The sequence below is a fragment of the Corythoichthys intestinalis genome, chromosome 18 (assembly GCF_030265065.1).
Source record: "Corythoichthys intestinalis isolate RoL2023-P3 chromosome 18, ASM3026506v1, whole genome shotgun sequence".
NCBI classification, from domain to species: Eukaryota; Metazoa; Chordata; class Actinopteri; order Syngnathiformes; family Syngnathidae; genus Corythoichthys; species Corythoichthys intestinalis.
This window is the reverse complement of record NC_080412.1, coordinates 36,709,539-36,722,007: the sequence shown is the minus strand read 5'-3', so window position 1 is coordinate 36,722,007 and position 12,469 is coordinate 36,709,539. Positions and strand designations below refer to the sequence as shown.

The 12,469-nt window shown below is 38.9% G+C and overlaps 2 protein-coding genes across 2 annotated transcripts in view; both read left to right on the top strand.

Moving 5' to 3' along the window:
• Positions 1-1,503, top strand: part of LOC130906415 (ryanodine receptor 1-like) — a 115,148-nt gene extending 113,645 nt beyond the window's left edge. Inside the window, exons 105-106 of the mRNA XM_057820744.1 lie at positions 873-924; positions 1,027-1,503. Of these exons, the coding sequence (XP_057676727.1) occupies positions 873-924; positions 1,027-1,122 (148 nt within the window). The 3' untranslated portion in view covers positions 1,123-1,503. The remainder of the gene's footprint in view (positions 1-872; positions 925-1,026) is intronic.
• A 427-nt stretch (positions 1,504-1,930) lies between these two features.
• Positions 1,931-10,225, top strand: LOC130906170 (uncharacterized). Its single transcript, XM_057820153.1, has 5 exons — positions 1,931-2,113; positions 2,584-2,842; positions 6,808-6,841; positions 6,946-7,117; positions 9,536-10,225. Exons 1-5 carry the CDS (start codon positions 2,071-2,073, stop codon positions 9,880-9,882), a joined length of 855 nt encoding a protein of 284 aa, XP_057676136.1. The 5' UTR covers positions 1,931-2,070; the 3' UTR covers positions 9,883-10,225.
• Positions 10,226-12,469: the final 2,244 nt, after the last annotated feature.

The following is a 12,469-nucleotide window of genomic DNA, read 5'->3' as shown; positions in this document are numbered from 1 at the left end:
CACATGGAGGCGGCGAATTTTCGTACCTGACTAGCAATATTTGCGCGAAATAAATGCTACCTGCGCGTTTTTTTTTTTTTTTTGCTTTTAACCAAGAATCGAGACTGTTTTACGTCCATATCTATGAAGAATTCGGGGATTTAAGCATTTATTTACAAGAATTTTCGCCAAAGAAGCATCTTTTACGTCAGGCGGCGCTAGCCTCATTCGCTAACAATATCTAGTGTATAATGATTATAAAGGGATATTCTATTCTAAGTTTTGATTGTATATAGAATTTATTAATTATCTATTTACATATCGTTTGTGATAGAGTCTGCATGTTTTCCTCAAGTATTAAGTTTCTGATGTTAAATTGAGTGATTTATTAGCTGTTGAAAACTTCAGTAAATAAAAAAAAATAAGTTGCTATCTTGGTCAAAAAATATATGATATGTTAAATATTGCTATTGATCCTGAAAATATAGGTCATCATATCTGCATTCGGCCATTTTTGTTCATCTAGTGTAAAATCTGAGATTTTTATAGCCATTTTAAGTTGAGTTGTACTTATATAGAAAATAATTAATTGGGATTTCATAAGGGAATGACTTTTTGTGCATCTAGCGTAAAATTTGAGAATTTTAAAGCCATTTTAACTTCTGTTATACTTGCCACTGCTCATCGAGACTTATATATGGCTAAGGTAGGTGCCTGTTTTGGTTTTAGGTCAGTAGCAGCTTTGGTTTTGTAAATATTTGAATTTGAAGTTTTTGAAAATTGTCTCCCTACGAATCGGCCCCGTTTCCCGTGTCATGTCAATAGGTTATGAAGTCTATGCTTTGTGATACATATTTTTACACGTATAATCTACAAAATGTGTATTTTCTTAGGTTCTTCTTAATGTATCTTATCAACAAAGATGAGACTGAGCACACTGGACAGGTGGGCGCCACTTCTTTATTACTTTTTTTCTGTCAAATTTTGGTGACTGGCATCAATTTTCTCCTGTAATTCTCTTGTATTACTTCTCTTTATTGATATTAGGAGTCATATGTTTGGAAGATGTACCAAGAACGTTGCTGGGATTTCTTCCCTGCTGGAGACTGTTTCCGAAAGCAGTATGAAGACCAGCTGTCTTAGTTTTTAATGACATCATTTTCAGAACCGTTTTGTATTATTGTGGATGGTTTTGACGCGCAAATATTAATGCTTTTTAAGTTAAAGCTTTAAGGCCTATGTTGTGCAAAACAGAAGGGAGATATGTGTGAATTTATGATCCAGTCTTTATAAGGAATGATTATTTATTTAAGTCATCAGGTTCAGATATTTATTGGTTGGACTATGCGTGATTTTCTGTATAGGGCTAGTATTTACTGCAATATTCTTGTTGTGAAATAGACATCAGTAAATTCCTGTGATCATTTTTTGTCCCAGAATAATAAAAAGAGTACTTTTTATGTTTTTGTCTTCACCGTAATTGTGCTGATATCAATGTAGACGTCTCCGCAGGTTGTTTATCCGTCCAGGCGGCTTTGGATGAGAAATGAGCTGAAGAGGGTTTAGAGTTTTTAGCCGCTTTAGCCCAAAACAGAACTGTAATTACATAATCACAACACTGTACAACTGCACGCTCAACAACTATTTTATTGCGTACTGCTGCTATGTTTAATAAGAAGCAAATTGAATTACTTATGTAATTTACGTATGCTTTTATATTTACACAATTTAGCAAATTTATAACAGTGGTTGTAATTTGTAGCTCTGTACTGCATCATGATTCAATTAGTTCCAACTTCAGATTGAGGGATAAAAGTATCGAGACTAATACGTTCACAATCGCTTCGTTGGTTCTCCATTAGATTATTTCAATTTGGAAGTCATCATGATAATTGAGATGTAGCTCTTATAATCGCAGTATAAACATTTGTGCGTGCTATCCCAACCTCTTCTGATGCGAAAGCGGTGGAACGTCCCATCTGAATACGGATTAAGGCAGAGCATTAAAACTCACATTGAGCCTCATGTGCTTTCCGCCAACCCTGTCCCGCTCATATTTGAGCCAGTCATTCAGACACGGCTGCAGTCAACATGAGCGTCTCCGGAATCCATCAAGGAACACTCAGAATGTATGGTGAGTCCAAATTGTAACTATTTTTGTGACAGTTATGTAGCTTCTTAATGATTTTATACTTGCATTTTTTTCTCATTCCTAGGGATTTCTTTAGAGGTGTTGCTTTATTTTTACAGGGTACCGTAACAGCCATGTCCACTGAAGATAAGTTTTTTTTAAATGAGGCAGTTCTTGTAATCCAGATACTTCATTAAGCACTCGTCAATATGTTTTTGCCTGTATGCGTGGCGTGTATCCAGATGTCAGGGTGTGATTTTGATAGAGGCACACACTTATTTTTGGAGCCTGATTGGTGCTGTACGTTGATCCGCCAAACATCTGACGGCCTCTAATCTGTTGACACTGTGTTCACGCTGTAATCTAGCAGTTCCTCATGTTCCCATCATCTATGCCGGTGTTTCCCATGTGTTATTGACACAAGGCAGAGATAGTAATACTGATTTCCTTTGAATTACTGTTCTCCTATTAAGGTGGCTTCCTCTTCAAACAATGGAAGAAGAGGTTCTTGCTTCTGACAGCTGAAGGCAGCCTCCATGTGTGTCACCATGCTTCAGCACCACCCGATCAGATGGTTTTCTTGCACAGCAACTGTGAGGCCATTGTGGAGGGCAAGGAGATCCTTGACCTACCAAAGCTACCCGCCGGAGGAAGTCGAGATTGCTGCTTTGCGCTCATCTTGACCCAAAATAAATACCTGCTCCTTCTGACTGACACCCCTGGCAATTGCAGGTTTGCTTGTCCTTCAATGATTAACTAATTGGTAGGGTTGTTCCGATCATATTTTTTTGCTCCCGATCCGATCCCGATCATTTTAGTTTGAGTATCTGCCGATCCCGATATTTCCCGATCCGATTGCTTTTTTTTGCTCCCGATTCAATTCCAATCATTCCCGATAATTTTTCCCGATCATATACATTTTGGCAATGATATATGAAAAAATTGAATAAAACTCGGACAGTACAGTACGTAAGTACTGTATTTGTTTATTATGACAATAAATCCTCAAGATGGCATTTACATTATTAACATTCTTTCTGTGAGAGGGATCCACGGATAGAAAGACTTGTAATTCTGAAAGGATAAATGTGACTTTGTATATTGTGACTAAATATTGCCATCTAGTGAATTTGTTGAGCTTTCAGTAAATGATACTGTAGCCATTTAACTGTTCTGACCAAATGCATGATGGGAAGTGCAACCATGACTGTGCGTAGGGGCACCAATTGATATATCTTCTCTCCGTTGGGAAATAACATAGGGTGTTAACCACTACCGTTCTTCCCCACATTGCTTCCCACGAAATTTCTAATTGTGGAGAGAGGGATTTTAAGGCTTTAGCCAATTAAAAAAAGGCTCCAAAGACTGCCTAAATTCACTCTACTCATTTTATGTTATCTTTTAGCTCTATATTTAAGTAAAACGGCGCCATTATAGATTGAACGCGACAATGCGTGAGTGGGTCGTGCAGCGCATGTGTTAATTGCGTTAGATAAAATAATTTTATTTGATTAATTTTAAAAAATTAATTACTGCCGTTAACGCGATAAATTTAATAGCCTTACTTTAAGCCAAAACTAAAGACTCTGGATGAGTGTAACACATTTTTTCTGTAACGTTAAATACAAATAGAAAACGATTTAGTTAAAAAATATAAATATATTAAAAAAAGGCATGTCCGATATTTTTTTGCCGATTCCGATACTTTGAAAATGACGTGATCGGACCCGATCGATCGGGATGCCGATCGATCAGGACATCTTTACTAATTGGCTGTCATTGACAGTGATAGGCGTCCAATCCATTCCGACTGAGAATATTTGAAATAGATTATATATTTATCACCGTCAATGTCTGTTTTTAAGTACAATTAATAAATGTTCTTTTACTAACTACCAAAACACATACTCGACAAGTGAACAAGCTCACGTTGTTGTCAGGTGTCCTTCGATGACTGTTTGTAGATGGGCTAAGATAGATTTTCGCAGTCTCATTTACTCCGATACATTTACTTGAGTAGCTTTTTGAGAAAAATGTACTTCTAAGAGTTTTACTAAGCCATAATTTTTACTTTTACTTTAGTAGATTTGTGAAGAAAAAATGCTACTCTTACTCCGCCACTTTGGACTACACAAAAGTTGTAACATTTTTCCCCTTTATTCTACATATTAGATTTTTTGTTTTTGCCAGCGATGCCAAATGTAGCTCTACCAATTTCACCAATGAGACGTCGCAACAATATACACATGACTCCTTTACACCAATCAGACGCAAGCATGCCGTTCTATGATCACGCCAGCCTGTTCATTAACGTGGCGTCTTTAAAGCGCAGTTAAAAAAGGAAGTATTTGACATAGAAGGCCACTGTCAACATGACTCCAAAGTGCAGATTTGAGATTTTTTGGTACCGATTGACCATGGAAAACCGGAGATATGATCCTTTTAATTTCATAATAATAACTATGAAGGAAATATTCACTATTCAAACTAGGAACTATTTTCTCCACTAGAGGGCACTCATGGTCTTTGGACAAATAATGCTTCATTTCTGTTATTATTTTTCTCTTGCCGGATTTTTTTCCCCTATGGCTTAATGTGGTTATGTTATGGGTTATTGTACAGTATCATTATTTTTATAACAACAGTTTATATAGATAGGCTTGTGCTTAGGAAAAATACCATTTAAAAAAATCAAACAAACAAAAATGTTAACAGTAAAGGCCCAAGTACACCAGATGCATGATCGTTGCGGTTCCGGTCCGGTTCAGTGTTGGCTGCGTGCCACGCAGTAGTCAAAAACAGGCAAATCATACCGGCTGCGGTCCGCCAACTCCGTCCCCTCGTGAGCTCTCGTGTGATCCCGTGCGATAATGTGCCATTTAAAACAACGACAAACATACGGAGTCTGTACTCATCAGAGAAGCAGAGAGAGAGCACATTTTTTTCCTTGCATATTGATATTGTAACGTTTGCTAAGCGGAAGTTTGGCCGCGAAAACAACACACGAGCTTCAACGCCTTTTCCTCTTTTTCTTTATTAACTTCCCGCCACCTCACCAATACAAAAACAACAACTATATACACTGACGCTATCTAGTCCACCAATCGGAGCGTCGCGCTGGTGCACCAGCACACCAATGACAGCCCCGCGTTGGTGCATAAATTGACCCACCGATGACAGCCCCGGCGACGCTACAATATTTTTGTTGTGTCTGTCTCTTAATTCCAGATTGACTGCATCATGTTGAGATCAGGGCTCCGTGTGTGGGGGGAAGGGGGGCTATTATGCCCTTGGTTGTGTCGGTGGGTTTATATCTTTGTGCACATTTAAAATTCATGGCACATGGCACTCTTTCGTACTTTTCCCCCTCGACTCTGTATACAAACCAACATTGTGTGTACGCCGGGCACGAGAATTTCTGCAGTGGAACCACTTCCAGATACGCTGCTTTTTTTTTTTTTTTTTCGCTCAAAGTTGTCGGCACGCCGTGTGTTTGATATCATTGCCAGAAAAACACACATAATAGGACACCTTGCAGCTTCGCTTTTAATGCTGTCCTTATAATAACGATCTGCTGCATCCTATATTACTTTGTGACTTTCCAGTTTCCACCTCCATGATGAAGCGCTCATCATCCACCTTCACTCGTGTTTAAACCGTGATTAGGCACCTGGGCTTTTGACGTCAGGCCCAGCTCCGCCCATTTTGTCGGATGCGTGTCCGGCAAAAATAGAAAATAGCCTATACCATCCGGCGGGCATGCGGCACACCGGAGGTGGTTCGCAGTCAATCCGGAGCACTGACGCGGCCGGTATACGTTGAGCAATAGGATATAATGGGAACGGATTGGCTCCGGCGTTATTTTTTACCAGAGTCGGACCGGAACCGCAATGATCATGCATCTGGTGTACTTGGGCCTTTACTCACAATGTTAGTCATTACTTCTTCTTTTTTAATCAAAACTCAAAACTCACCTGTTCAGACTAGCCTATCCACAATAATCACTAAGTCCTGGTCTCTTTAACTGCCCTTATATCTCTTTTAGTATTTTAAATTTCCTTAAATGTTGTACACTTTTCTCACTTTTAATATGTTTAAATGTTTTAAATGATTGTACGGCGACCATGAGTGCCAGAAAGGCGCTTTCAAATAAAATTTATTATCATCATTATTGTTATTACTTGAGTATTCTTTCACCAAATACTTTTTTACTTGTACTTGAGTACATTTTTTGGATGAATACTTTTACCTTTACTTGAGTAATATAATTTTGAAGTAACGCTAACCTTACTTGAGTCAAATTTTGGGCTACTCTTCCACCTCTGCCTACATTTGAGAATTTCCTGTGCAAAAAAACGTCCCTTTTTGACTGAGTAAAAGCACAAACACAGCAAAACAAAATGACATTATGGAAAGAAAAGAAATCAATGTCATGGGCACTAACGTCATTGTAGTAACATAAAAATAGAACTGGATCGTCTATGCTACTACTCACAGTCACTAGAGGGCATTGTTTCTCTGTATTGTACTCAGCATGTGGATCACTTTGCCATGGTTGGTTTTGCTGCAGTCATTTCTTTGATTTATTATTGTGTAACTTTTGATCTTTCAGTAGTCACACAGTTTGTGCAGGAGTTATTTGTTCAAATTTGGTTTGAGATGTGTAAAGACAATTAGTTTCCTTTTTTGTTTTGCAGTCAATGGCTGAATGTGCTGAAAAAGGTGAAACAGGTAAGTCCCAGTCTAAATGTGAGCTTTGAATTCTCCTGTTATCAAAAGTGTGATAATTCACAACCTTAACAAACACCCTTTTTTTTTTTTTTTTTACCCCACAGAGTGTTTCGTCGCCTCTAGGTCTTTGCAAGCGACATCAGGTTCCGCCACTCTGCATTGCTTTGAAAGACCTCGTGCCAGACCAAATCCACGATAAAGATACAGCTCCTCTACCAATCAACAACGGAGAGGTCCTTTCGCCCGGGCCTTTGAGTGGCTCCCCAAAGGACAAAGGTCATTTTCAACTCTATTTCTGGCACTTAGTAGGCGTATTTGATTTATAGTTGGCAACTTGGCAGTTTGGCAGGGTTGTTGAGAATAACGACTCATTGGCTGACATTGTCGTTCAATGAATTGGAATGGCTGCCAGTCTCTCCCAGTTCAAATTGATTGGACACCTATGACAACCAATGACTAAAAAGGATGAGTGGTAGTCAGTCACATAACGATAGCATTAAATATCAGAATATTGTTGAATGTTATCAATTTTTAATCATAGACTCCACCATCAGTTGACAAGACAGCTCCCACAGAAATTGCGCCACGCCTTCCCGTAGGGAGCCGACCCAAGCAGAACGTTGAGTTGGCTTTCATTGTGATAAACTCAAACACACGCTGCGTTCTAACGCCGGATTTTGGTGGAAACCAATCAAGAGTGATTTGGTCGAGGATTCAAGCTAATTATTATATTAAATTGCACCATGCATGCACTTTAAAACGTGGAAAAAAATCAGTGGATAAAATTAGTGTAGCTATGGCTTGATATATTGACGTAAAATGAACAAAAACTTCCCGTTTGTTGCTTTTAACCATGAATCAAGAAGTTTTAGATTCATATCTATATAAATTGCACGATTTAAACATTTGTTTACAAGTATTTTCAACTTAAAAAGCTCTGTTTCGTGACAGCCGCCATGTTGGATAACATGATACTGTCTCTTTTGCTTGAAATATTCATGTATAATGAACGATAACTGCCCGTTTTTTGCTTTTAACCAAGAATCTAGACTATTTTACGTTCATATCTATAATGCTGTATTGGCCCGGATATAAGACAGTGTTTTTTGCATTGAAATAAGACTGAAAAAGTGGGGGTAGTCTTATATTCGCGGTCTAGACATTATACCCATTCACGACGCTAGATGGTGCCAGATATTATTGAAACGATGTTCTGTCATGACAGATCTCAGCTGCTCTCAAGTTTAACCAGTTTGCATTATTTTATTGCAGTGTTTTTCCTTATTCAGATTTGTGTCAAGACTACAGTTAAAATTTGACTTCACTTTGATGGTTAATGCAGTTATTGGAATTTTGTTGTTTTATCACAATAGATAGATTTATTTACATTTCAAAAACCAGAAGCTATTCATTCACGAATGTGATTGCACTTTAGTTTACATATTTAAATGTTCAGATATTAAGATTTGAATGAGGCGAAATAACATGCTTTTTCTCTCAAATATATTGTTATAATCATTTGTTTCAGAGGTACTGTAATTATTTTCTGTATAAAAATTAATTTGGTGTTCAAAGAGTCTTTTTTCAAACTTGAGTCTTGAAAAAGAGGGGGTCGTCTTATAATCAGGGCCGTCTTATATTCGGGCCAATACTAATTGCGCGATTCAAGCTTTTATTCACAAGAATTTTCAACTTAAAAAGCTCTTTGTTTTGTGATGGCCGCCATGTTGGATTTTGTTAAAAAAAAAAAAAAAATGTTGTTGCCATTTCTGGCAAAAACTAATATGATATCTTAAATATTGCTATTGATCCTTAAAATATAGGTTATTGTCTCTGCATTTGGGGATTTTTTTCACATCTAACATAAAATCTGAGCCATTTTAAGTTTTGTTATACTTATATAAAAATAATTAGATTTGATCATGAAACGCCTTTCAATTTTTTGATGCCGCTGCCCATGGAGACTCATATGCCTAAGGGAGGTGCCTGTTTTGATTTTAGGTCACTGTTGGCTTTGGTTTTGAAAATATTTGAATTATAAGGTTTTTTTGTAAAAATAGGCCCCCTACGGATCGGCCCCAAGCCCCGTGTCCCGTCAACTGACAGTGAAGTCTACGTGTTAATCTAAAGTCAGACAGCATAATCAATCAATCAACTTTATTTGTATAACACATTTTAAAAACCCGCGAATGAGTCCAAAGTGCTTTACATACCATAAAACTGCAAAATAAATTACCTTCCAAAGATAAAACAAACACATAAAATAAAGTAAATAAAAGATGAAGTCATAAACAGTCATTGCACATTAAAAGCTGAAGAAAAAAAAAAAATTTAAGGCGTGATTTAAAATCCGTAAGTGAAGGGGCCTGTCTAATAGTAAGTGGTAATTGGTTCCACAGCCTGGGCGCCATCACCGCAAATGCACGGTCACCCCTAAGCTTAAGCCTTGATCTTGGGACTACTAGAAGCAGGTGGTCAGCTGATCTGGGGATTCTGGTTGGACTATAGCAGTTCTGAGAGATATGGCGGCACAAGATTATTCAAACATTTAAAAACAAATAATAATAAATCTTAAAATGTATTCGGTAATGTACTAGGACCCAGTGAAGAGACGCTAAAATCGGGGTGATAAATTGGTAACCTTCTCAACTACTTCAAAGTACAAGGCCATGTGATGTCGCTTGTGTCAAACAGGCAGGAGCTCTCCACGTTCCAAGTATTACAAGGCAGGGGGCCACTCAACAGGCTGCCTGCGTCACGGCACCATCAACAACGCTCAGGCAATGAGGGCCGTGTACCTGCTGATGGGAGGAGCGGCCGCATCCTCCGCCATGGGTTACCTGGGCGCGTGTTCACCCTCTGGGTTGGACACCAAAGCGGCCGACTTGCCTCTCAACGCGGATTTCTCAGACATCGGGGGACCGGCAGGGGCGTACCACACGGACAGCCCTAACATCACCTCCCCTCACTTTAACAGCTTTGACTTTGAAATGGCAGACAGCGACTTTAATGCTTTTGATTGTGGCAGCTTTATGTTTTGACAGGCTGCTGTTTGCTTTCATGACAGCCCTCCACTGTTCATTTACTGTAATGACATCAGAATCTCACGGTCTGATATTATCTTGCAATTTTCTTATAGTATGATAAATACTGCAATATCGTGAGAAGGGCTGACGATACAGGTTAGTTGGAGGGCTATGTATATACAGTGCATATAGAGAGACCCATTCCCAATTCCCATGCTGTATGTGCATTGCTATCACTAACATGCCACCCAAACCTTGTTTACTCTTCATCTAATTTTGTACGTTTGTTGTACTTGCATTGTTTGTACACGAAGTTGAAAGAAATCTTGTTATGTGTAACTGGAATTTTTAAATGGAATAAAACTAATTAAAGTAAGTGTGCTACTTGTCTCAAAACAACCTATTGAGTGTACACCCAAAAGTCATTTCTGTACATCTGTGCAGTCTAATAACAAAATTCCTGTTTGAATCGCATCTATATCTTCTTACTATCATTCAATTTGTAATCTTTATATTTTCAAAAGGGATGACCCGATCACATATTTTTGCACCCGAGTCTGAGTCAGCTGATTTTGAGAGTCTGCTGATCAGTGGCGCCACCGGGGGGTGGCCAGGGGTGGCCATGGCGACCCCTATAAATTGGTTGGCCACCCCGCTTGCCAGTATATCGTTAGATTGTTGTAGCATCAGTTATGCATTTCATCCCGAATGAATGCATTTATTTTGTTTTGTTAAATGTAGGGCTATCAAATCACATTAACAGGCGGTAATTAATTTTTTCAAAATCAAATCATGTGAAAATATTTATCGCAATTAACGCATTCGCTGTACGACTCATTCACGCATTGCCGCAAACAGCCTACAATGGCGCCGTTTTACTTACATATATACACATATAGAGATAAGAGGCGAGTGGCGTAGATACAAGCATTCATTGGGGGCATGCTTTTAAGTGGCAAAGGCTTTGTCATCTCTCCCACAGCACCCATAAATATTGTGGGAAGCGACGTGGGGAAGAATGACAGGAGTTGATCTTTTTATTAGCACCCTGTAGTGTACCCAACGCAGAGAAGATATAGCATTTGCAACCACCACACACAGTCATGGTCGCACCACTTTCCATCACGCATTTGGGCAGAAGTCGCTACAGTATCATTTACTGAAAGCTCAACAAATACACTAGATGGCAATATTTAGTCACAATATACAAACTCACATTTATCCTTTAAGAATTACAAGTCTTTCTATCATTTCACGCAGGGCAGCTATTTTTCGGCACACACCGGCCCGTTGTTGATCAAGTTTCATTGTGACAACGGTGACGCTCAGCTGACCAAATATTGGTTTATATTCGGGCTGGTGCCGATTTTGGGTACCCGACTCCTCATCGTGACATAAACTGGAGTATGATTGGAAATTTTGTGGTCTCAGGATGAACTCTGACGCGCGGGACAGGACCGGACGGGAGGAAACATCGGTTTGGGCCTCAAATATGGATTTGGCGACTGGATCGACCGAAGCTTTTCCAAATAATGGCTTTTATGCAACTAATCCAATGAGTTTACAGCATCTGAAAGCACCGGGGCTTCCATAATTTGCAAGTGAATCCACCCTTAGAAACTACGATCATTGACAATACGGACACACAATGACGGACAATATGGCGGTATAATGTAGCGATCACGTGATTGCGTGACGTTGGTGATTGGGGTCTATACAGAGTCCCGATTACCGATTTTGTTTTCTAATTTGAACAAAAGGTCCAAACATGTTACTGTCCCACTGTGCCGCCTTCATAATGTGAATCGTGTTTAATCAAGAATAATATAGAAAAATGCCTGTCTTTATCAAATGCTTAATTGAGTGAGTCCACTAAAACGCAGGATTTTTGAAAAAGAAAAAACAAAATGTATCTAGTCCTGCAATTTTTTGACCAAATCACATAATTTACCCATAAAAAATTCCAGGATGGTAAATGACATAAAGTTGTATACAGAATTTGCCAAAAACTTACGGTTCCCCCCAAATTCGCCCAAAACTTGTCCATTCATTTCTAATAGGATGCCACTGGCCATGTACAGTAGTCCAAAAAATACGGTACATATTCATTTTATGGTGCACGCATGCAAGCCTGTCGACGGGGCGGCAACCGGGTATGTTGTCTCAGGCCTTGGGACCCCTAAATGACCCTTAACTTTTTTTACTTTACATTCATACATTGTTGCTTAGCAGGCAGGCATAGCACTCTCAGTTGTATTGTAATGTAGCCTTTATGGGACAATAGAATGAAATTGTTTGTTTATATTGTGCCATATCACATTACGGTCCGTTAAATTTAACTGTCCATCTCAAATCAAATAATTTGAAAATTTACACTGTCATTGCTTGCAAAGCGTTAAAAGTACTGCGTAAGTTGTCGTGACAAGCCGGTGGCAGGGGTGGGGGGGTCTATAATGGTCTCTTGTCCCCGGGCCCCTGCATGTACAGCACATTATGCTCAATTTTCTTTGGTTTAAAATTGCTATATAAATAGGGTTTTGGTTGAAAGACATTGCCATGGCAACATTGGTATAGTAGTAGGTCAATATTACTAGGTGCCATT